At 38.9% G+C, this 25,793-nt stretch overlaps 1 protein-coding gene across 1 annotated transcript in view; it reads right to left on the bottom strand.

Moving 5' to 3' along the window:
• Positions 1-25,347, bottom strand: part of OPN5 (opsin 5) — a 43,119-nt gene extending 17,772 nt beyond the window's left edge. Inside the window, exons 1-4 of the mRNA XM_069065757.1 lie at positions 25,218-25,347; positions 16,661-16,780; positions 7,580-7,750; positions 2,672-3,006 (exon numbers count right to left, since the gene is read on the bottom strand). Of these exons, the coding sequence (XP_068921858.1) occupies positions 2,672-3,006; positions 7,580-7,750; positions 16,661-16,780; positions 25,218-25,347 (756 nt within the window). The remainder of the gene's footprint in view (positions 1-2,671; positions 3,007-7,579; positions 7,751-16,660; positions 16,781-25,217) is intronic.
• Between the last annotated feature and the right edge of the window lie 446 nt (positions 25,348-25,793).

Here is a 25,793-nt window from a genome sequence, read left to right on the forward strand (position 1 = left end):
TTCCTTCCTTCCTTCCTTCCTTCCTTCCTTCCTTCCTTCCTTCTTTCTTTTACAAAACCTTAAACCCAGTTCACTCTTAAGCTTAAAGATTGGACCACAATAGATCCCTGCCCAAGCTCCATTTAATGCCAATATTTTGGGCCCTTTTGACTTAGAGTGAATGTTAATGTTTCTCTTTGGAACAGCAAGTCTGAGGGTCTTCCCCTCCCAGCTTGATTCTTTTTTCTTTCTTTTTTCTTTTTCTAACTAGAGAGACCATCCCTTGACTCACTTCTTAAAGAGGCCTATTCACTGAATGGTCATTACCTCACTCTGTGAGTACATGAAATGACCTTAGCCTAAAAGGGCCAGGGTCTCCCGTTGCATCCTGGGTCATCTCCAGTCATTCTGATGAATATCTGGTCACTGGATCCAGATGGCTTTGGAGGAGGAAGTGAGGCTGGCGACCTTGCACAGGGCTCCCTCACTGAAATCAAAGTCAACTGCAAGTTGTGTCATCATTTCCCTGATGTCATGGTCCTCTTCAGAAATGAAGGACAAACACAACACAACAATATCGAGGGACAGCAGATGACATGTGAAAGCCAACAGATGATGTAGAGCATGTGACCAAATACCTAACCCGAATCTTACAATAAGGTACTGTAAACACTCCATAAAAGAAAAAGAAAAAAAATCAAAAATCAGACTTCTCCTCTGGTATGAAGGGAGAGCCAAAAAATTCTATGCAGATTTTCCAGACTGTGGAAGACAAGGGGGAGAGGTACCCCGAACACCAGCCATGTGGAAAGGATTACTGTCTTAAATAATGAAACTTTACAAACTCATTTAAAAATTAAATTCTTGTTTACTTCATCTTATTATACAAATGTTAGTAATTAGAAATCAATTTATGTTTATGCTGTTATCTTTTAAAGGAGCAATATTAGAGAGAGAGAGGGGTCTAGTCAATGTGGTATAACATAAAAGTTCTGTGCAGTCAGGAATTGTATTCAAATCCTAACTCAAATACTTACTGGCTACATGACCCTTTAGAAATCCCTTAACCTTTCTGAGCCTCAATTTCTTCATCTGTGAATTGTAGATAATAACTGTATCACCTCCCTCACAGCATTATTCTCATGATCCAAATGATATTATTCCAAATACATTGCAAAGTGTAACAGCTATCTTATTGCCAGGTATCATTACCATTATTCACAATGTCTCCTAGAAATAAGCCCAGGCAAACCCAGGCATCCAGAAATAGCAACTTAAATTAAAGTTATGGTGCTCATGAGAAAATAATTGTCCTCAGAAGAATTGCAGAATCATAGGACTATGGGATGGCAAGAGCTGGAAGAGATTTTAAGGATCACTGAATCTCACCCCATCATTTTATACCAACTAGACTCATAAATCATAACCAGAGAGTGACAATCAACTAGTTAGAAGAACTGGGGACATTTAGCCATAAGAAAAGCTAGAGGCTGGGAAATGATGGGGGAAGAGATGATATCTGTCTTCAAATATTCAAGGAGCCATTATGGTGACAAAGAATTATGTAGTACTTCATTCCAGAAAGCAGAACATTGACCAATAAGTAGAAATTACAAGCATGCAGATTTTGCTCAGTATAAATCCTAAGGATCAGAGTTGTCCAAAACCATGTTGGGATCCTTAAGAGGTGAGTTTCTCAGCAAAGTAGGGATTAAAACTGAGCTAGGTGACACAGTCGATAGAGTACTAGAGCTGGAGTCAGGAAGACCTGAGTTTAGATCTGGCCCCAGACACTTCTTCCATGTGTGACCCTTGGGCAAGTCATGTTAGCCCTGTTTGCCTCAGTTTCCTCATCTGTAAAAATGAGCTGGAGAAGGAAAAGATAAACCAGTCCAGTATCTTTGCCAATAAGACCCCAAATGGTGTCATGAAGGTTGGACATAACTGAACAACAAAAAAGTAAAGTAAGACCACTTGTCTGGAAAATCTTAGCAGGGATTCGTGCAATGTGGTGTAGCAGAAAGATGGCTGGATTTGGTGTCAGCTGACCTGAGTTCACATCCCAGCTCTGCTAATACTACCTGTACAACCTTAGTTTCTTCATCTGTAAAATGAAGAGGTTGGACTAGATGGTCTCTAGGGCCCCTTCCAGCTCTAAATTTATGATCCAGTTTAAGGGATTAGATTAGATAAAGTTGAAGGTTTAGTCCTGGTAGTACAGTGGATAGAGCATTGGGCTTAATGTCAGGAAGTTCAAATCTGGTCTCAGACATTTATTAACTGTGTGACCCTAGGCAAGTCACTTAACCTCAGTTTCCTCAACCATAAAGTGGGACAAAATAACACCCATTTCTCAGGGCTGTTATGAGGATCAAATGAGTAATATTTGTAAAAAGTACTTAGTAAAATGCCTGACATGAAGTAGGCACTAAAGAAATACTTATTCCCTTCCCTTCCGATTCAATGATTCTATGCCCAAATTGAGTACAACAGAGATATGTAGAAGGATGTAAAATAAAGACCTAGAGTAATAAAATAGCATAGGACAAAGGAGAAAGAGTATAATGGCACCTTCACCATTAGTTCCCACTACTTCTCTATCCATTGCTTTTCCTGACCTCCTTTCTCTTTTATGTCCCAACTGTTTTTAGAGCCAGTAAAATGTATTTCCTTCAAAATATCACTCCAGTACCTTGGTCAGTTTCATTTCCAGCACATGACTACTCTGGATCCGGCTGTCAAAATGGGCCACTTCTTTGGTGGAGGACTTGACCTTAGCAATTATCTTCACATAGGAGAAGACAATCACAGCAGTCGGGAGCAGGAGGCAGAAGAATAGGATGCTCAGAATGAACGTTTGTCCGGTCACAGAGGCCTGAGCCAGCCACCAGTCGAGGGTACAGGAAGTTCCAAAGGGCTCAGGGGCATAGTTCCCCAGACCTGCCAAGGGCATGGTTGCCCAGAAGGTGGCATAGGCCCAGATGATTACCAGGCAGATGAACGCATGGTGTCTCTTCAGCCAAGTCCCTGGGTGGGAGGGGAAAAAAGCATTACCTAGAAGCTCTGAGAGTCAGTTTTACTATGTCCAGAGCATGGGAGACTCTCTGCAAAGGATTTCACTGGGGCATCCTCCCCAGGAGGTACCCTGTTCTCTGTAGATTTCCCAGCCCTCTCCCTCAAACATAGGCTAGCCAGGGGCCCCTCTCAGCTAGCTCCCCATAGAAACTAATCTCATACACAAATTCAACAGCATTAACACTAAATAAGATATTAAAGATTGATGAGATTCAATACATTACCTTCTCCAGAGATATTATAGTTAATAAGGATCTCTTAGAGACATAATACCAAAACAATGACTTCCTAACAGTGGAATTTCATGTGCTCAGGAGACTCGCCATGATGCCATGGAAAGCTCACTGAATTAGGAGTCAAAAGACGTGGGTTCAAATCCCAACTTTTTCACTGATAGATCATCTATTTACTGACCTTCAGTAAGTAGCCTCTCTAGGCCTCAATTTCCTTATCTGTAAAATGAGGAGATTAAACTCATTTCCAACTTTGACAACCTATGGATCTAAGTTAGTTCAGGGTGTGGGAACCTTAGCAGGACCCCTCAAATTCCCTACTCCACCAGGCACCCAAATGCCCTCAAAGACAAATTCATATCAGGTGAGGAAAAAAGAATAAATCATACCTTTTATTTATTGAACACCTTTCTTCCAAAAAGCTTTTGCACCTTCTTATCTCATTTGACCTCTTAATGTCCTTGTCAGGAAATGTGTATGTATGTGCAAGAGGAGATGTTGATCATTACTATATGTTACAAAACTAAAACGATTGTCTCTCGGCATCTGGTAGCACAGCCTCACTGTTTGCATTAGAATACCCATCTCTCTCACCTAGCAGTCATGAGACAGCCAGAACATCTTAAAGAGAAGCTCAGAAAGCACTGTAGATGGGACTCTCTGAGAACATCTTTCTATTCTCCAGTGCTAGCTTCCATTAACCAAAATAGAATCCCCCAAAGAGAGAAGTCCTGCCATCTTTGAAAGAGCCATAGCAATACACCAAGGAACATTTTTAGGAGTTCAAATTCACTACCACAGAACAAGGGTTGACTTAAACTATGCCTTTCACCTGAAAAGAATGCTACCCATGCACACATGCACACAAACACATCTTGGTTGTTAGATCCAAGGAAGTAGAATTCTGGACATTTATCTGTCTGGGACTAAAGTATCAGAAAATAAACATGAAGACAGATTTCAGAGAAGCTTAATCCATTCACCCTCAGACTCAGAGATTCTGCATGTTTAATCCTCTTGGTCTTCCCTGTCTAACCACTCCTTGCATCCAATCAGATGGTTTGATTTGGCCGTTATATGGCTGTGATATTTCTAGACTAGAAGCTATATGCCACAATTCATCTAAACTGTATGTCTCCCTTAGGTCCTAGCAGACGGGTCTGCAGGGTAGACTCTTGATAATTTTTTTAATTGAAATAAATTTATTTTCTCAATCTATCTCTCTTTTCTATTCCCACAGCCAAACCTAATTGAGGTCTTCATTATTTCTTGCCTTGATTACCATAAAAGCCTCCTAACTGTTATCCCTGCTACCATTCTCTCCTCTCCCTTCACTCTATCTGGCACAAGACTGCCAAACATAGAACTCTGATCATATCCCTCCCCTGCTCTGAAACCTCTCCCAATGATGGCTAAATTCCACAGTCTGCCAATCAGCCATTTTCATATTCTGGCTACAACCTACCCTTGCATTCTTCTTTCATGATCCCCTTCATATACTCTTATGATTCAGTCAAACTGCCATACTCAGTGCCCTCCCCCAGTGGACTCCATTCCCATCCCACAAACCTCTTCCAGGCAATTAGGTTTCATATGGAGGTAGATCTGGATTTGGGATCAGGAAGATCTGAGTTTAAATCCAGTCTCACATACTGACTAGCTGTATGATCCTGGACAAGTCACTTAACTTCACTGTATCTCAGTTTCCTCATCTGTAAAATGAGATTGAGCTCACTGGTCTCTAAGTCTCTTTCCAGTTCTAGATTCATGATTCTGTGACTCTTTAAGAACCCCACCTCTCATGTCACTTATTCCACGAAACTTCCTCTGATCCTTCATTCTGCCCCCAACTCCAGCTGGAAGTAACCTTCCTCCTGAAATTACTCACAGTACTCTATAGGCCTTCTTTTTTTGTCCCTACAGTCTAATATACATCATAGTTAATGGCCATGACTTATGTTCCCTAATTGACTGTAAGCTCCTTTAAATCTGGGCCTAGGTCTAATTTCTCTGTGTAACACCAGCACCTAGCTTGGGGCCTTGCATTTGGCACATTATGAGGGTTTGTTGAATTGATTTGAAGTCCAAAAGAATAGGAAAAGAACTTGTACATTTAGCTCCACTCTGGCACCTTGTCTAGTGACTAGAGACTATATTGCATTTACACAATCGTTGCCATTTTAAAATCTTCATTTATCAAGCTGAATCATACTGTGAGTTTGATCAAAAGATGCAAAATGCACAATCTAGGAACAGAGTGGCTAAGTCAGTAAGTCTTTTGCAGTCCACTCTCGATTATCCACCCTAGTGGAAGGGAGCATTGGCACAGATCATCCAAAACAGATAATTAAATAAAAAACACATAGAAGTGACTTTGTGAGGTGTTTTGTACTTACATTTGGATATCGTGTAAAGTTGTCATATACAGGAGGGAGTAGATTTGTTCTGTGATGCTCCAGAGGGAACTAGGACCAATGGGTGGAAGTTACAGGGAGGCAGATTTTGGTTCAACAATAGAAATTACCATTTAACAACAATGGAACCAGACTGCCTCAGGAGGTGGTAAGTTCCCCATCACGGGAGGCACTCAAAGAAGATTGCTGGATGTCCTGCGATCAGGGATGCTGTACAAAGGATTCCTGTCCTGGATAGGCAGTTGGACCAATTAACAGCTATGACTCCTTCCAATCTTAAGATTCTATGATTCTGTGATGCTATGAGTGCTTCAGATGTTCTGGGATGTCCAAACAACTTCAAACAAAACAGTGAAGCCAGACGATAAAGAAGACTCTGAAAAGCTAGCCAGTGTCCATACCATTCTTCTGCTCAATGCCTCCCCTGTTCCCAACTATTTTCTGGGAATCAATAGCATCATCCCTTAGACTGAGGCAAAGCCACAGGCTAAAGCAGAATCTTTAGAGACGATAGACGCTAACATTTAGACTCCCTCTGAACTTGTTTGTTCACACCTTCCCTGGGAAATAGAAGATATTGTTTTGGCCTAAAAGCCTTCTCTTCTAGAGTAAACAAGATCCTGTTTACATCCATAGAACAATTAATTACCCAAATTTTGACACCAGCTATAAAATTTGAAAGCAGTGTCCCTTCATTCAAGATGAAATAACCCAAAACACTGATCACTAATCAGCAAATGGATATCGACTGGGTTGCATTTGACATTTTGTCTCATGCTGGATCTACTAACAACTCCAAAATGATTGTTGGGCTAGGGTTGCAGGAATGATCAAACAAGTAATCCAGTACTCATTAAAAATATTGTGATGAAATCACAGGTCCAAATTCCACTCCTCACAAATTAACTTTTAAAGGTGAGATTCTATTACGTTAAGATAGACAAAACTAGTTTGACCCATTTTTCTCCCTTGTCTAAGGTCTTGAAGTTGTGGTTGATGGGTAAAGGCTAAAATTAATTGACAGGTGAATCAAAGATGACTAATCTTGCTAAAGGGCATTGTAAACATTGTACTTACCCTGAGCATTCCATGAGTTCCTAAACTGCAGGCTATGGGGTTAATTAAACTTAAGTCTAATTGGTTAAGCTTCCAGAGGATGCTCCTCTCATCCCACAAGTCCTCAGTGTCCAAAAAGGAAAAACCACTGACTCAAACATTTTCAGCATAGTGAAGGGTCTACTTGAAGAAAACATTTATCAATCCCTGAAATCTTTTATCAATTTTATCATTTTTTCCTGCTGAGTCCACGTACACAACCCCCATACCATTCCACATTCAAGAAAGGGAAGAAATGTTTGGACCAAAAGATTTTAATCCATGACTTTACATCAACCCAGCCTGGATATACAGAATGTTCAAAGATTTGTAGTTAAGGTGTTTCCCTAGACAAGATTTTCCATTTTGGAACCCTCTTTGACTCAACAACTGAGTGGTCCTGAGCCTGAGGGGTGAATCAAGGCTATCTTTAATTATAATTAGATTTTTTTTCTCTAAAGCAGATGGACTGAGGATCCATTACCCAGGGATTCCATCAGTTAATTGTATTCTTTCCCTTCACATAAGGAAGAAGCTAAGATACAAGCTCTATGAGGAAAAATGATCTACTTTCTCCAGGATGATGACCTAGTACCAGAAAGCATTTTGAGATAATGTTCAAAAAAAAAAAAAACTAGGATATGTTGGACCATGAAAGTCTACACAGAATTACACAAATGCCATTCTGAGGGCTACAGATCTGACTCAGTCCTCCCAAACCAACCCCTAATCCTCCCTCCCAAGAAAGGAGAAGGACACTTCTGCAGGAACCTACCAACTTACCGTAAGATAGGTGGCAGATTTTCAAGTATCTGTCTAGGCTGACGGCAGTCATAGTGATAAGGCTTCCACAGCCAAAGAAAAAACCGGCCCATCCATACCAGCGGCAGCCAACCCAGCCAAACACCCAGCGATGAGAGAAGCAAGAGATGATAGTGAAGGGTTTGCCTACAACTAGAAAAGAAAAAAGCAGTTTACCATGGGAAATGTTGATATTGTCAAAACAATCATTTTACTCCTTCCCTTGACGCCACTCCATTCCTCCCCTTTGTTAGATTGTTTAGATGAGAGACAAATTCTGGAATAAAAACTCTAAGTGGTACAATGGACAAAGCTGTGGACCTGAGTTCAAATTCTAACTCTTATTTACTACCCATGTGGCTGGCACAGTGGATAGAAAACCAGTGTTGGAGAGAGGAAGGACATATACTAGATTGCTGACCTTGGAAAAATCATTGACTCTATCAAGGCAGCAGTCTAAGACTGTAAGGTGCAAAAGGGGTGCCAATCAGTCTTGGTAGAGGCAGCTTCCTCATCAGAAGTTCCTCATAGCCATGAAATCACAGGTCTAACCCCTGGCCCTATAGTTCTTAGAGCTAAAGGGATCATTCAGAGATAAACTATTCTAGTCCCCTGCCTTCGGGCAATTAGGATATTTTCGTCTCCACCTTGCAAAGGAAGCAATTTAAGACAAGAGAGATTAAATGACAAAGTCAGAGGAGGACAGAGGAAGGACTGGAACCCAGGGCTCCTGGCTTCTGTTACACTATTTTTTCTACCACTTCAGTTCTGTCTCATTCAAAATTAAGCTCCTGCGAAAGTCCAGAGAACCAGGCTATGAAGCTGCAGTGGTGGCCTAGGCCAGTAGTTTACATCAATGGTCCAAGAGATTCATGCTAAAAATTCTTTAATGACACTTTAAGCAATAGATAGTTTAGTTTCAGAATGTGTGTGTGTGTATGTGTGTGTGTGTGTGTGTGTGGAGATATATATATAGAGAGAGATATGTGTTTAGATATATAGAGAGAGATGTGTCTCTCTATATATTTTTACATACATATATACCTCTACACACACTACTTTGGGAGTTCATGACACATCTTGTTGTTGGAAGGGGTTTACCCAACAAAAAAACAATGGGAACCACTAACTGTTGAGACAAAATATTGAAGGAGAAGAATGTTTTTCTTCAGGGCTATAGTCTTCCTCCTCCCCCTCAGATGTTCCATGCCCAAAGACTATCTGTGTAATATCCTAAGAGTGCATACCTGTCCTGCTGTGAGCAGTGCCATGGTCATCAGACAGGCACAATATAAAATTGCATTTGGTGATCTCCAAGCCTACTGCATACCTGGGCCTACCTTACCTGCCCTTGGACTTGTTCTCAGCCCCAGCCAATGATTTAAATCCAAATTGTGCCACTGGGCTAGACGAGGTTCCTCTAGCAAACTAGAATGACCAGTGCCCTACACATATCTGATGGGTGTGCCACTATCTATCTTCTGACCTATTCAAACTCCTTTCTCACAAGAGAATTTGACCCACCTATTCTGGCTAAGTTGATTAACGACCCCTTCCGTACTCACAGGACTTGGTTTGAAATTATGTCTCTGATATTCACTCTCTGTGATTCCTTGGGAAAATCACCCTCTAAGGACTTCAGTCAGTCAGTGGATAAACATTTATTAAGTAACTACTGTATGCCAGAAACTGTGCTAAGTCCTGGAAATACAAAATGGGGGGGACGGGCAAAAGAAAGTTTCTTTATCTGCAAAATAAGGATATTGGGCTAGATAGAGGCAACCAGTTGCTACCTTGAGCAGAGCACTGGGCCTAGAATGAGGAAGTCTTGAGGAGGGGGACATCATTTGGGACTAGGTTTAAACCCTGGCTTTCCCAATTGGTATCTAGACATTTTACTGTGCCATGCTCATATTTCTGTGAAACAAAGGAAAGCAATTTCAGTAAGTGCTGAACTCAAGTTCTTTGCATCCATCCCTGGACCTCCGAGGCTCTGCTGATTTATTTATCAGAGCTCCTTCATTTTCTCTGACTCTCTAGAAAGCATCCTTCTGCTTAGATTAACCCAGGCTTTTCTGTTCAATCACCGTATTAAATGTAGTGGCCTACTCCTTCCCTGAAGGGAACATGGAGATGGGAAGGGGGAAAAATGACTTTACATAATGTGTTTGTCTAAAGAAGTTGCTTTAGCTGACCAGACATCTATCTGTCTATATGACATAGTGAGTGAGTGGGTTCAAATTCTGAGTCTGTTATTTACTAGTTGTTCAACTTAGGCAAGTGACTCATCTGCATTGGGCCTCAGCTATCTCATTTATAAAATGGGCAAAGAGAGACCTGTTTCAACAAAGGGTTTGCAAGTTTGTTTGTTTTCAGTCTTAGGAATCCTTACCAATTTGTCTGAACTCTTCTTCATTTACTCTCTGTGTACTCAATACCATAGGCTTGCGGGAAGCCCAGCTGGGGGTTAGGGATGCAGACTGTGGCTTGATTAGAACTGCATTCTAGACAAACAAGCTAATAGAAGTGTTATTAATAAATCAACGAACATTTATTTGATGCCTGCTATCTGCCAGGCTCTGGAGATGCAAAAACGGAAGTGAAACAGTTCCTGCCCTCAAGGAGATTAGCATTTATTGGTAACAAAATAACAAGTAACTAAATACAAAATGTAATAACCAGATAATTTCAAGGGGAAAGTAGCTGGATTCAAGAAAGGTATCCTATAGAAACTGAGTTTTGAAAAACCTAAGGATTCCAAGATAGGGTGTTAAGAAGGGATTGCATTAGGAGAGAAGGGCAGGAAGGACAGTTTTCATTAGCACCAATATTAATCTCCATGAGGACAAGGTGGAAATTTAGCTCTTCCTCTTTCTGGTAGGGCATATTAGCTGGTTAATAAATGTTTGCTGAATTGAATTGACAGAGGCAACCAAACAGCTATGGAACTAAATAGTGACAGATGAATTGCTTGTTGATTTAAGGAAATAAATGAATGAGTTTCCCATTGGACCACAGTGTGACTGGCCTCATGGAAGGTGGGGAAGCAATCTGAAAGGATGGTTAGCTTAGCCAACATTCTTCTCAATATTCTCCCAAACTGGGACTTATTAAAAGAATATACAGAATGGTCCAATACATCAAGGACCTGTCATTTCACCATTCAGGAGCTCCCCTTACCAATGAAAACTATATTCTCTTTAAGTATCAGTAAATGGATGAATTGAGACAAAATAATTATGATTCATTTGGAAGAACAAAAGTTTTAAAATCTCAAGGGAAAATACACAAAAAAGCAGGAATCAAGGAAAAATAGTATTTACAAACCTTAAATTGTATTATAAAGCATTAATAATAATAAAAAGAAATGTATACTTTATAAAAAATAGATCAGATCAGTGGAACAGACACAGTACGGAAGAATACAGTGAAAGCTAAATAGCTCAGTGTTCAAGTATATAAGCATATAAATTTTTTGGGAAAGAATTCCTTATTTGACAAGAACTGACAGGGAACTTGAAAGGAGTTGGGGCAGAAATTAAGTTTAGACAAACATGTTAAAAAATGGATATGCAAATTGAATAATAAATCTCACATTATTTTTTTTAATTAGAATAGAATTAGATTAGGTACTATCCACAACTATGGCTAGAAGGAAAGTGCCTTAAAAAAAAAACAAGGGCTAGAAGTGATCATAAATGATTTTTTAAAAAATAATTTTGATTACATGAAATTGAAAAGCTAATGTACAAACAAAAGCTATACAACTAGGATAAGTTGCTGAATGGAGAAAAAAATCTTTGTATCATATATTGTTAATAAGAATCACATGGTAAAAATATAGAGGGAATGAACACAAATATTTAAGACCAAGAGTCATTTTCCAATGGAAAAGTAGACAAAGTTTATGAACAAACTGTTTTCAGAAAAGAACTGAAAACTATTAAGGAACATATGAAAGACTGCTCCAAACCACTACTAATAAGGAAAAGACAACAGCCCTGAAGTTTCACCTCAAACCCAGCAGGTTGGAAAAAATGACAATATATGTCAATGCTAGAGGAATTGCAAAATTGGTTCAATCATTCTGGAAGTCATTTTGAATATATGCTAAAAAAGTGACTAAAAGGTCCATTCCCTTTGACTCAGAGATCCAACAGATAGATAGACAGATAGACATATTACATATGTATATATTTATATGTACATAAAATATATATAAATATATAATACATATAAAATATATAATATCTTTCTATCTCTCTCTCTCACACACACACATACACACCAAGTGGTCAAAAATAGTAAGGTCCTATACATACTACAACATTCATAGGAACAGTACTTTTTTTGTTTGTGATAAAAAAAAAAACTGAAAACAGAGAAAATGCCCACCGATTGGGGAATGCTTAAGTAAATTATGGTGGCTAAATGTAATGGGCTATTACTGTACTATAAAAAATGGTGAATTTGATGAATTCAGAGGAGCATGAGTCACAAGCTGATACACAGTGAAATGAGCAGAACCAGAAAAGCAATATCCCAGTGACTTCGGCAAATGAAAATGGAAAGAACAAAAGCACAAAACTGAACACTTTTTAATTTAAATTTTCAGCTTTGACCCAAAGACAAGATGATAAAACCCTTCTCCTTTCTTTCATTGTAGACACTGGGGACTGCAGGTATGGAGTGTTATATATACTGCCAGGCTATATTGATGTATTGGTTAGTTTTGTTGAACTATTTTTCCTCTTTCTTTTTAATTTGTCATTACAAAGAATGGATCACTGAGTGTGGAGAGGGTTATATTTGTAAAAGAAGGTAATGTAAATGTTTATTTTTGTTCAGTTTTTTTCAGATACCTCTCTGACTCTTTATGACCCCATTTGGGGTTTTCTTGGCAATGATACTGGACTGGTTTGTCATTTCCTTCTCAGCCCATTTTACAGAATGAGGAAACTGAGGCAAACAGGGTTAAGTGACTTGCCAGGGGTCATTTAGATAGTGAGTTTTTGAGACTGGATTTGAACTCACAATGAGTGTTCCTGACTCCAGGCCCAGTACTCTATCCTATCTTGCTCAATTTTTGCTATCTTGTTTCCCATATTTATGTAAATGTGTATGTATACATACATATATGTGTGTGTATATATGTATATTTGTGTGTGTGTTTGTATATAATTATCAGCAGGTCGTCTTTGAGAATTGCTATGGCCACATACTCTATTACCCTGAGAACAACCTCGTGATTAAAGTCAGCAAACTGAGCACCACAAACAATCTATTAACAGGGCCGTCATTGAATCAGATTGCCCAGATTTTTCCAAGTTTTGCCCTCCCCTGGCACAGCTTAAAAACCTAGGACTACCTGCACATCATGATGAGGCACCAAAGTAAGATTTCACCAAAGGAACTCATGGGATATCAATAAGGGATGAGTCTATCATCTTTCTTCACAGGTATGTAGTGGTATGCCTGGTAATGGGGATATATGCCCTTGGGGACTGACAGTCTAACAGGGTTGAAGGAAAAGACAAAGTGTAGCTGCCAATTTATTAAAGTGTGCTGAGGAAAAAATGTGAGAGGCTTGCGAATAGGCTAGGTGAGCTTGAGAACCCTGTCACTGGGAAGGGAAAGGTTTTTTTGTGAGTCATTACCAGGCTAATGATGCCTCATTTGGATTGCTTGTTCAAAGCTGGAGCAAGTTCTCCTAAGTGAAGTCATTTTCAATGAATCAGATCAACTAGGGGCCCATTTTTTAGTTAGGCCTCATCTAATCCCTCTCAGCCCATCATTATTCACCAGTGAAGGATGATTTTGGTCATGGACTGTAATTTCCACACTGAATGAGACAGGAAAAGTTCCAAATCTTATTTTCTGCACACGTACCCCCAGTGCCTTCCCCTCTTAGTTCACTTCCTATTTAATCCATGTAGATTGGGTATAGAGCTATCTATATATGTATTGTCTACTCCCATTAGACTATAAACTGCTTGAGAACAGGGATGGTCTCTGCCTTCTTTTGCATCCTTAGGACTTATCGCAGTGCCTGGCACATAGTAAGGAATTTAAAAGTGTATGTTAAATAACATTCAGGGGAATTATAGGATCACAGACCTAGAACTGGAGAGGATCTCAGAGTTATTTAGTCCAACCCTCTTATTTTACAGATAAGGAAACTGAGACCCAAAGAGATTAAATAGCTTGTCAAGGTCATGCCTATAGTAAGTAGTGGAGGTGGGATTTGAACCCAAGTACTATATAACTCCAAGTGCAATACTTGTTCTAAACGACTTTGCCCCTTAATTAAGGTAGAACTTGAAAGTGGTCATTCATGCTACAATACCGCCACCCCGTGGTCATTATAAGTGATTGTAAACCTGCAACCTAATGACTCCTTGCTCTGCCCAGGAATATTTTCACAGTGGATGCAGTTTTTCATTCTTCTCCTGTGCCTATGTAATTCCCAGAAGGACTAATGTGATTTAAATCCACCCACTGAGTGAGGCCTACACAAAGAATTCTGGGCAGTCAAACTCTCAGTAAGAATTCAACTAATCTACTGCTGAGCAATGAATAGACTCACTGGGGACTTTTTTTGATCCTATTCTTAAAAGATTGGCAGATCCAGAAAAGTATACTTAGGAGGAAGAAAAGCTGATACCACAAAGCATCACTAAAGGGTGACTTTAGGCAGAGAAACAATGATTAAAATTTTTCTGACAACTTTGGTTGTTCATGTCTTCTCTTCAAACAGGAGACAGAAATGAACATGATTTCTATAACTGGAATGATTTGTTGATAAATGAGATTTACTGAGAGACAAATAGGCCAGTGTATGAAGCAGGAGTCCAACCCAAATCTCCTTAGCTCCAAGTCCAGAATGCTAATTACAGGATATAAGAACTAAATGGACTGACCCTTAGATATCAGTAAATCCAGCTCTTTTATTTTCTACAGGAGAAAAATAAGACCCAGAGAAGTGACTCAGGGTCACAGAATTATCATAATGATGAAAAATTCTCACCCCAAATCTATGTACACAGAAAGAAAGCAAGGACAGGAAGGGAAGCAGTTCTGACAAATAGTGCTGAATAACAAATTCCTAAATATGCCATATGTACATGTGTAAATATGTATATACACATGTATGTATACACATATACATAAACTATATGTATATACACTGTATATGTATCCATAAATATTATACCTATATTTACAATGCAAACTCATATATAGTATATAGACAAAATCAGTAAATCATTCATTCCAAATCCCTGTAATATGAATCACCAGCAGGACAAAGATGACATCTTTGGGGAAGCATTTTTTTTTTTACTTTTTGGAGGGCAATTGGGGTTAAGTGACTTGCCCAAGGTCACATGGCTAGTTTTTGTGTTAAGTGTCTGAGGTCAGATTTGAACTTAGGTCCTCCTGACTCCAGGGCCAGTGCTCTATTCACTGCACCACCTAGCCACCCCTGGGCAAGCATTCTTAACCTAGATCTCAGGGTGGTCAGTGAACTCGGAGAAAATTTTTATATCTTTACTAACTTTTGATTTCCTTTGTAATTCTATATAGATAATTTTATTTAATATATTTAATAATATTTAAATCATTATTCTGAGAAAAGGCTGATGACCCATAAAAGGTTTTGGGACCTGGGTTAAAATCCTCACTTTTATGCTATCTTGTTTGTTCTCCGACTATTCTGCCTTACTGAAAGATTAGATTGATGTGGGGAATCTGTGACTTTGAGGTCACATGTGACTTTCTAGGTCCTTGGGCCTTTTAACTGAGTCCAAGTTTTAAAGAACAAATCCTTTCATTAAGGGGATTTGTTCTGTGAACTCTGGATTCAAAAGGTTGCACTTGAGGACCTAGAGGGCCACATGTGGCTTCAAGACCCATCAATCCATCCTTGTCACAGCAGCCAAAGTACTCTGCTTAATGTACACCCAACCAAGTTACCCCTCTGCTAAAATATATTCGGCCTTAAGACCGAGCTGGGGTTCGTACCTGGGTCTCTTAGCTCTGAATGCTTCTCTTGTTTCCCAGTAGTGGCCAGTACCATGTGTCCCTGGAATCTGTAAACTCTGTCATTCTACTTAGCTAAGAGTAGGACCGGGGATAGGGGGAGCAGCACATGAGATGGCACATGATCAATGCCAAATGAATGGCAGACAGCAAGTGCTCTGAGTTCAGTGGAAGGAGTCATGAGGGGGATTATTTATGGTTATTTTATAAACCCCACAATGCCTTAACCTAATGCTGAGCATGTAATAGCAGCTTAATTTATTGGATTTGACATCGGAACCCATTATTCTTTGAGTGATTCAGTGGAAAGTGTGATCAGTTTGGATTCATAGAACTAGGATTTGAATGCCGATTCTCCTATTTGTTGTATGAGCTTGGACAAGTCACTTTATTCTAAAACCTCTATTTGATGATGAAGCTCAGTTTATCTATCCCCTCCTTTCTTTGCTGGTTATATTATTCCGGGATTTATCTGATCTCTACCATTCCCCCATGTTCGGTACCTTCCCCTGACCCCTCTGCAGCCAGTGTTGTCTTCCCCCATTAGATTGTGAGTTCTTCAAGGGTAGGAACTCTAACATTTTTACATTTATATCCCCAACACTTAGCACACTGTCTTGTACATAGTAGGTGCTTAATAAATGCTTATCGACTATTGACTCTGCTGCACACATCTCTCATGCTGTGTGCTACCAGTTCATGATTTCTTCTCTTCTTCAAGGATATCCTGGGTGTTCATTTTAAACTTGTTTCTAAACTTAACCAATATAAAATGATTTGGGGGACAAGAGAAAAAAAAGGTGTCACATAGCATCATTTTTTTTCTGTCCCCAAACCCCACCAGAGACAGCCCTGTAGGCCCAGGTCTACCTTCCAATCTCTTCTAAGCAGGAGTTCCCATTAACTTCAAGGGAGGAATTCATTGTGTGGGCAGAACTAGAGTGAGGGAATGAGATCCTTGGCCAACTTGGAATAGAAAAGTTAAGAAGCGCCAAGGAAGAAACAATATTATTGCTGTGTTACCTGAAATCCCCAGGTCGCAGACTGCTAAATTAACGGTCATTATTTCTGCAGGTCTCAGCTTCTTCTTCCGTTTGGAAGACATGTAAATCACGTAGCCATTTCCCAAGGTGGACAACACACCTAGGGGAAAAAATGCAAAGTCCAAGCATTGAATGATAAGACAAATGAATGACAAGCCACTGAAAAGTCAAACCAAGCCATGAAAACATTCTTCATTTCAATTCCAACCATTACTTATAAATAACATAAATAAGCACCAAACTTTTGACATTCACTTGAGAACACTTTACAATTAATTGACACTACCTATACAGATCTATCTACAAGTCTTCTTATATAACCAATTAAAGTCTCAAAGGCCCTAAGTTCCATTTACTTCTTTTTAGGGGAAGAGAAATCCTGAGGTTCTATGTCTGAACACTTGTTAAGGGTTTCCTCCCTCCCTTTGCTCTTACACATTTTTCAACCATTTGAGATCTGGTTTCTGACATTATTACTCAACTGAAACTACCCTCTCCAAAGTTACCTATGATTGCTTAATTGCCACATCTGAAGTTCTTTACTCAAATTTCATGCATCTTGACAGCTCTGAAGCATTTAACACTCCACCCTTTCTTCCTGGATACTTACTATCCTTTCTGGATTTTCATGATATGACTTTCTCTTGGTTCTCCTATTATATTTTATATTATATATTATTTTATTCATATAAATAAAATTTATATTTTATATTATCATATACATATATATGTATATACATACATATATACATGTATATATACACATATATTTCTGTCCTGGGCCCTCTTCTCTTCTCTCTCTGCACATTCTCTCAGGGACCTCTTTAGTTTAAGTATAATTATCTTTTCTACTCTGATGAGTCAAAGATCTATCCAGTCCCAAGGAAAAATGTGTTGATTTTGTTACGGGAAAAGCAAAATTTTCTGTTTTTTCTTAACATATCTTCCCCACAATAAAAATTGTGGAGGGGGAAACAATTTTCAATAGTTGTGAAAGTCCCAGGAACATGTAGTATGCTGTTAGAAAATTTCAAATCCCTGGAGTCAATGTTGCCTGGATGGTTCATTAAAACTAACAACTCTCTTAGGTTAGAAGAAGAGAAAAACAGAGATGCTTATAGACCCTAAAGTCACCCAACTCAAATGAAACCCAGACCTCATTAAAGGAAACCAGGAAGAAAATAAAAAATGAGAAAGAAAAATTTCAGAGTCAGATTTTTTTAATGATTAATAAAATGCACTTTTTTTTCCTTTTCTTTCTCTAAGGAAAGTTCTTTCTCCACTCAAAGCCCTGGGAGCACAGTGCAAAACAATTTGTTAAAAACAAAAACCTTTGATATACTCCAAGGAGGTCAAAGACAGAAAGGTCCTCTCTAAACTCCAAAAAAATGTTTTCAGTAATAGTAAAGAATTGGAAACAGCGAATGTTCTTCAAGTGAGTAATAGCTTAACAAACCATGGTAAGTGAATGTAATGGAATATTACTTCTGTTAAAAAAAAGCAATGAATATGAAGAATGCAAAGAATCATGGAAGATATTTAAACTGATCCCCAGTAAAGTGAGCAGAACTAGGAAAACAATGTACACAATGACCACAACAATGTAAGTAGGAAGAACAACCCAAAATAATTGGACACATGTGACATGCAATTATAAGGACTAAGCTTGACCCTGAAGAACACTTATGAGCATCTGTCTCCCTCCCTTCTTTGAAGAGCTGGGGGACTATGAGGATGGAAAGCTGCCTGCAACACTGGACTTGGTTGATGTATTGGTTAATTTGACTCCATTGCAATTTTTTTCTCTCTATATACTTTTTGTTATAAGAGATGTCTCTCTGGATGGGGTTCAAGAGGAGCATATTGGAAAATGAAGGTGCTAGAAAAACAAAAAAAAGATATAAATAACTTTCCTAATAGAAAAAAATAAATAAGACCTTTTATCTTCAGGAAGGCAAAACTCACTTTGCCAGTCAGTTCTTTCCTTTCCTTTTCAGTTGTCAAGTTTTATCAATTCTACTTCCACCACATTATTCATGCCCATCCTCTTCTCTGCACTCACATGGCCAACATCCTTGTCCAGACTGTACCATTTTTGCCTGTACCAATGACTCCAAATTGGATGATTTCTTTTGTTCTGTGGCAAGCTAATCTGCCTTGAGCTGAAAAGGAATCATAACCCCTGAATGATCTTTTTCCATCACCCATTATTACTCCCCCTAGAATCAGGATAGTCAAGTGGCCTATGTACCAAATCAAATCCTACTGACACATTAAATATTTGCCATCAGTCAATAAACATTTATTGTAGCTATTTTTCAGTGATTCAGTCATGCTTGACTTTTCATGGCTTCTTGGACCATACTGTCCGTGGGATTTTCTTGGCAAAGATGCCGGAGTGGTTTACCATTTCCTTTAGCAGAGGATTAAGGAAAACAGAGTTAAGTGACCTGCCCAGAATCACACAGCTAGTAGGTGTGTGAGGCCAAATTTGAACTCAGGCCTTTTCCCCAATAACCCTCCAAAAAAAAAAAAGAAAAACAGCAGAGTACAGTAAAAAGGTCACTAGACTCAGAGTCAAAAGACACTGGATTCAAATTCTAACTCAGATCATTACTACTTGGTAAGCCTAAGCAAATCAATTCATCCTTCAGTGACTCAGTTTCCTAATCTAAAAAATGAGGAGGTCTGGATTTGATACCCTCTAATGTTCCTTCAGATCTAAATCTCTGATCTTCTTATCCTTTTTGCTTTTTTTTTTTTTTAATTAAGCAATCAGGGTTAAGTAACTTGCTCAAGGTTACAGGGCCAGTTATTTCTGGGTGTGGTGCTGAGTGTCTGAGCCTGGATTTGATCCAGGTCATCCCGACACTGGAGCCAGTGCTCTTACTCGCTGAGCCACCTGGCCGCCCCTAAGCAATTGGGGTTAAGTAACTTGCTCAAGGTTACACGGCCAGGTGTTTCTGGGTGGGTGCTAAGTGTCTGAGCCCCGGATTCGATCCCCAGGTCATCCTGACACTGGAGCCGGTGCTCTTACTCGCTGTGCTACCTGGCCGCCCCCAACCCTTTTTGCTTCTTTAAGAGATTCTGAGACTGGAATCATAATGCATGATTAAAGAATTATTATTCTAGTCCATTTCCTTTTATAAAAATCATTAATTATCAGTTTTCTGAGTATTGATAATAAAGACTTTGTGAAGCAACAGCAGAGTATTTGAAACATCAGACTAACTTCCTCTCTTGCTCTGGGGCATCTACACAAATATCAGCTGGGGTGAGTCAAAGGAATGCAAAGTCATTTTTCATGTTAGCCTAAGGAAAATGAGACCAGGAAAGTATCTTGACTAAGGAAAAAAAGAAAGGAGACTTTTTAAAGACTAATATAAACTAATTGTTTATCACCATCTCTGTTACCTTTCATGAATGTGAATAATTGAAAATTACTTACAGCCATCAGTAACAAAACTAGAGGTCATTCGGAAGAAAAAGAGAAAAAGACTTTTTTGCCTTATTTTCCCTCTTTTGTTTCGTTTGTAATAAGCTCCCTTAGATGCCTTTAGAATCATCTTCTTTCTACTGCTACTTAATCTAACCATCCCACTGACTTCTCTTCCATTCCAAATAGGTATCTAAACATGTAGAGCCTTCACTTTAGTCTTGTGGGCCTTTTATTTGACCACAGCTTTAGACTCTGTAATAGAAATAGCAAAGAAAGAGATGTAGACACCTGCCCACAAAGAATTGAAGTATATTATGCCATAACTCGGTCTTATCCATTAGGTTTCAATCACTGTTTCAGGATTACTTCAGTGATGAGCTGATTATCATAATGTTATAAAAATAATAACAATAATAATTTCAGATTCTTTGGATTCAAAGGGCCTGGATTTGAATTTCAACTCTGTCACTTTCTACTTGTATGAATTTGGGCAAGTCATTTAACTTCTCTGCCTTGTGACCTTGGGTAGGTCATTTAACTTCTTTACCTGTATGACCTTGGGTAGTTCTCACTTTATCTGTATGATGTTGGTCAGGTCACATAAGACTCAGTTTCTTCATCTGTAAAGGGTCAGTCTAGATGACCTCTAGGTTATTTTCATCTATAAAATTAGGGAATTATGCCAAATGGCTTCTGTGGTCCCTTCCAACTCTTAGCTCTAGAATCCCATAATTAGAACATCTCTAAGAACAATCTCAATCCCAAAATTAGAATCTTGGGTAGGTCATTTAACTTTTCTACCTTGTGACCTTGGGTAGGTCATTTAACTTCTTTACCTGTATGACCTTGGGTAGGTCTCATTTTCTCTATCTGTATGATGTTGGTCAGGTCACATAGGACTCAGTTTCTTCATCTCTAAAGGGTCAGTCTAGATGACCTCTAGGTTATTTTCATCTATAAAATTTGGGAATTATTCCAGATGGCCTCTGTGATCCCTTTCAACTCTTAGCTCTAGAATCGCATAATTGGAACATCTCTAAGGTGCATTTTAGCTCTCAGTCCATGATTCTATGATGTTGACATCTATATAGTCCTTTACATATTTCAAAGTAATTTAAATGCATTATCTCACTTGGCTATCATAACAGCCTTCTGGCTGAGGTAAGAAGGGAGAAATTATAGGTAAAGGAGCTTAGTCTCAAAGAAGTTGGATGATTGTCAGCTTTTTTAAGTACTGGGAATTCTTAGGCCCCTCAAAGACCCAGGGTATTCTTTGGAGTGGGAATCTGGCCAGATGACCCCAAGGCATAAATGCTATAGGGATAATGGAACCAAAGGGCCAAATTCCCTCCAGTTTCAACAATCAATAGTTTCTAGAACTCTTGTTATTTATATTTCACCATAGACTTTCCCCCATGATTTATGTCATCTCAGCCAAATGAATGCTACCATTTAATTCATGCCTTTCAATATTATGAGTCATAAGAACAAATTTTCATCATAGATATGGAAGTTTACTGGGCATCTGCCAATATAAATTACCTTACACTCCACTACCTTGAATCTTACTTGTGGTAATATTCCCTCCAAAAACACAGATTACAACCCATCTATACCTGCCTTCCCTTTATGACTCTCATCCACATGATCCCATAAATTCACCACTGGGAGCTTAAGGGTCATAGATATAGAGCTAAAACACTTCCAGCAGCTTATACATAGAATGTGCTTAGTAAATATTTGTTGAATTAATTTCCCAAAAGTAAGCCTTGACAATGAATACTCTCTTTGCATGTATAGAGACATATATATTTGGAGCTGGAAGGCACCTGAGAGGTCATGTAGTTCAACTTCATTATTTTATAGAGGAGTAAACTGAGACCTGGAAAGATTAAGTGACCTCTCCAAGGTCATACAGGCAATAAGTGACAGAGCCCTCTGGTTCCAAATCTAGTGTTCTTTCTATTTTGCCACATTTCCTGTCCACTCTCTGAACCAGATAAGACCTTATTATCTTGGCATTCAGAGAATGAGAAACAGAGTAGAGCAGTAGATAGAAAATCAGACTCAAAGTTGACCTTGAACCTGGGTTCGAGTCTTACCTGTGATACCTATTAATTGTGTGACTTTACTGAGTAAATCACAACCTCTCTGGACAGTATGGAATTTGATAAGACAGTGTGTCTGGCACATAGTCTAATAAAGGTTTGTTCCTAGGTTGATCAAGCTCCAGAGCAGATTCTAATCTGTACTGAGATAGTTTTTTTATCACTCCCTATAAAATTAAATCATAAGTCCAATTTAACACACACACACACACACACACATAAACAAAAATATCAAATGGAGCCAATTATCCCTGGATATCTCAGCCAGTCTTTTTTTTTCTACCATAAAATCTCTTTAATTGCTTCCTTTACTCCCATTCACTGCCATAATTGGACATGATATGTTGCTGCATGCCCAAGCCCTCCATATGCCCACTTGCAATTGACTTGATGCATTGCTTAGCTATGTGGTTATAATCACCCAGTTAACAAATCAACTTTTTTGCAGAGCCCACATCTCTGAAGTTTCTTGCAAAATGCCCCTCACTACCACCATGACTATTTGATCCAGTGATACCACTACTAGGTCTATAATTTATTTTATCTTATTTTTTTTTTAAGCAATCGGGGTTAAGTAACTTGCTCAAGGTTACACGGCCAGTTATTTCTGGGTGTGGTGCTGAGTATCTGAGCCCGGATTTGATCCAGGTTATCCTGACACTGGAGCCGGTGCTCTTACTTGCTGAGCCACCTGGCCGCCCCTAGGCCTATAATTTAAAGAGATCAAAGGAAAAAGAAAAGAACACATAAATACAGGAATAATTATAGAAGTTTGTACGTGTGTGTGTGTGTGTGTATGTGTGTGTGGTAACAAAGAACTAGAAACTTAGGGTGAGCCCATCAGTTGGGAAATGGCTGAATAAATTATTGGATATGAATGTAATAGAACACTTTGGTGCCATAACAAACTACGAAAGGGACACTTTCAGAAAGAGCCTGTATGAACTGATTGTCAAGTGAAGTAATCAGAATTAGATTAATTCAAACAGCATAGTTTAACAATAACTTTATCAAGAAATCTGACTTTGAAGGACTTAAGAACTCTGACCCACTCAATAACCAATCTTGATTCCAGAGAATTAATGATAAAGCATGTGTCTCAGTCAGTCATGTCCCCATTCTTCTCCAGGCCTCACTCTTGACTCTCCAGACTTGCTTCATCAGGCCCTCAGGCAGGTACCTCACCAGGGCTACCCTGTCCATTTCAAGCTTCCTTTTATGTGTTGTCTTCCCGGTTAGAACATAAGCTCCTTGAAAACAGGTAGTATCGTTCTGCTTTGGTTTTTGCTTTTGTACTCTGTGTTTAGCACAGTACCTAGTACATAGTGAATACTTAGTTAATAACTAATGATTTGTTAACTCTAAAGTTGCTTCCAAATCTATACCAACAATTCTAGAAAATCACTTTGGTGGAAGAGGTTTTTTTTGTTTGTTTGTTTTACTTCAAATTCAGGGAACTCTTTCTGATTCATCCTTGAAGCCTAAGACATCCTGAAAGCCTTTTTGTGATGTTTTTTATTGATTCAAGGACCTGGAAAAGTTCCATGTCTGCCCCCCCTCCATAACTAAATAGACCTCTTGGCACCTCTGACAGTCTCAGGGGAGGATAAACCTAATAGGCCCTGTCTACCCTTTCATTGTTCCCTAAACTTACGAATAATGATAGTAATTCTGCGAGATCTGTAAGGTCAGCTATACGTGATTTAGATACGGGATGTCCACTTTTCAGATAAGAGTATGGCGAGTCTTTAATCCCTGAGGGTCTTCTGCTCTTTTCCTACTGTGTTTCTTGTTCAACTATCATTTAGTGCACACGCAAACTGCAAACCTCTCATTAGTCTCTAAGAAAAAGTAATATGTACTTTATTGCAAGCTAAGTGTGTGACCTTCACCAAAATACTTCCCCTCTGTTTTTTGGTGCTGTTCAGTCATGTCTGACTCTCTGTGACCCCATTTGGGATTTTCTTGGCAAAGATACTGAGGTAGTTTGTCATTTTCTTCTTCAGTTCATTTTACAGATGAAGAAACTGAGGCAAACAGGGTTTACTGACTTGCTCAGGGTCATATAGCTAGTAAGTATCTGAGGCCAGATTTGAACTAAGGAAGATGAATCTTAAACTCCAGGCTGGCTCTGCTCTCTATGTACTGCATCAATTGGCTGCCCACTTAGTTTTTAGTCATCTAAAATAAGGAAGTTTGATTAGATAATCTCTAAGTTTGGGGCAGCTAGGCGGTGCAATGAATGGAGCACCGTCCCTAGAGTTGGGAGAACCTGAGTTCAAATCTGGCCTCAGACACTTAACACTTACTAGCTCCCCCCCTCCAAAAAACAAAAATAGGTGACCTCTAAGTTCCTTTTTAAGCATTAATATTCTACAATCCTCTGCTACCGTGTAAAAATGCTTGGATAAAGTTGCCAGTACTATACAAAATTAATATGTTACTGTTGTTTTATTTTTTGGAGGGGGGAAGGCAAGGCAATTGGAGTTAAGTGATTTGCCCAAGGTCATACAGCTAATAAGTGTGTCAAGCATCTGAGACCATTTTTGAACTCAGATCCTCCTGACTCCAGGACTGATGCTCTACTCACTATGCTACCTAGATGCCCCTATGTTGCTGTTACTGATAGTGTTATTTCAATCAATCCACAAGCATTGATTAAGCAAAGTTGACCAGGTCCTCTGACTCCATGATGAAGCAGCTAGGCAGTGCAGATGAAATGCCTGAACAACAATCACCACTGACTTTTTTCCACTATTACAATGATGCCTCTCTAGTCTACACATTAGACTAATATGTCAATTTTCTCTTATTTCCTCTTTCTAAATTATCACACACACACAGACACACAGATGCCCTCCCCCTCCCAAATTCCAATAATACATCATAATGGAGTCTCTGTAAAGAGTCTTTTGATTTGTCCCCTGATATTTCTAATAGTCTACTTATCTTCTCTGCCTCCTTTTCACAAAAGAATCAGGAAGACTTACCAATTACAGTTAAATAGAAACCAGCTACTAAGTCAGCTTCCCAGGAGAGTTTGGATGCAAAAGGGTCTCCATCCCGAAGGTAGTGTGGAATGTAATCATCTTGAGGAGGGACACTATGGTTTAATGCCATGTTCTTGTACCAACACTATCTGAAAAGCAAATCAAGACTGTTCTCAGAAGATTAGTATAAACCAACTTGAAATGACAAACAATCCAATGTTTCCTAAGGAGTTAGAAATATTCGTCATAAGAAAAAAGTTCCAGACATTTTTGCAGGTTAAGAAACTAATGGAGAACTCACAGGGCACAATGAGGTCTGGTAACTTTTTTAAAATAGAGCATCAAGTTGCTAAGTGACCATTTCATAATTCCAATTCAGATAGTGACAATAATAACTATAAAAATGAGAGGCATATAGAAAGAATAATGACCTAGGAATCAAGATACATATCATAGGATCTTAGGTGTCGGAATGGAAGGAAACCTTCAAGGAAATATAGTCCAAACACCTCATTTAACAGGAAGGAGGAGGAAGGAAGGAAGGAAGGAAGGAAGGAAGGAAGGAAGGAAGGAAGG

The sequence above is a fragment of the Petaurus breviceps genome, unplaced genomic scaffold (genome assembly GCF_028583685.1).
Source record: "Petaurus breviceps papuanus isolate PSGF00001 unplaced genomic scaffold, PetGlider_PUasm1.0 90701, whole genome shotgun sequence".
Taxonomy (NCBI): Eukaryota; Metazoa; Chordata; class Mammalia; order Diprotodontia; family Petauridae; genus Petaurus; species Petaurus breviceps.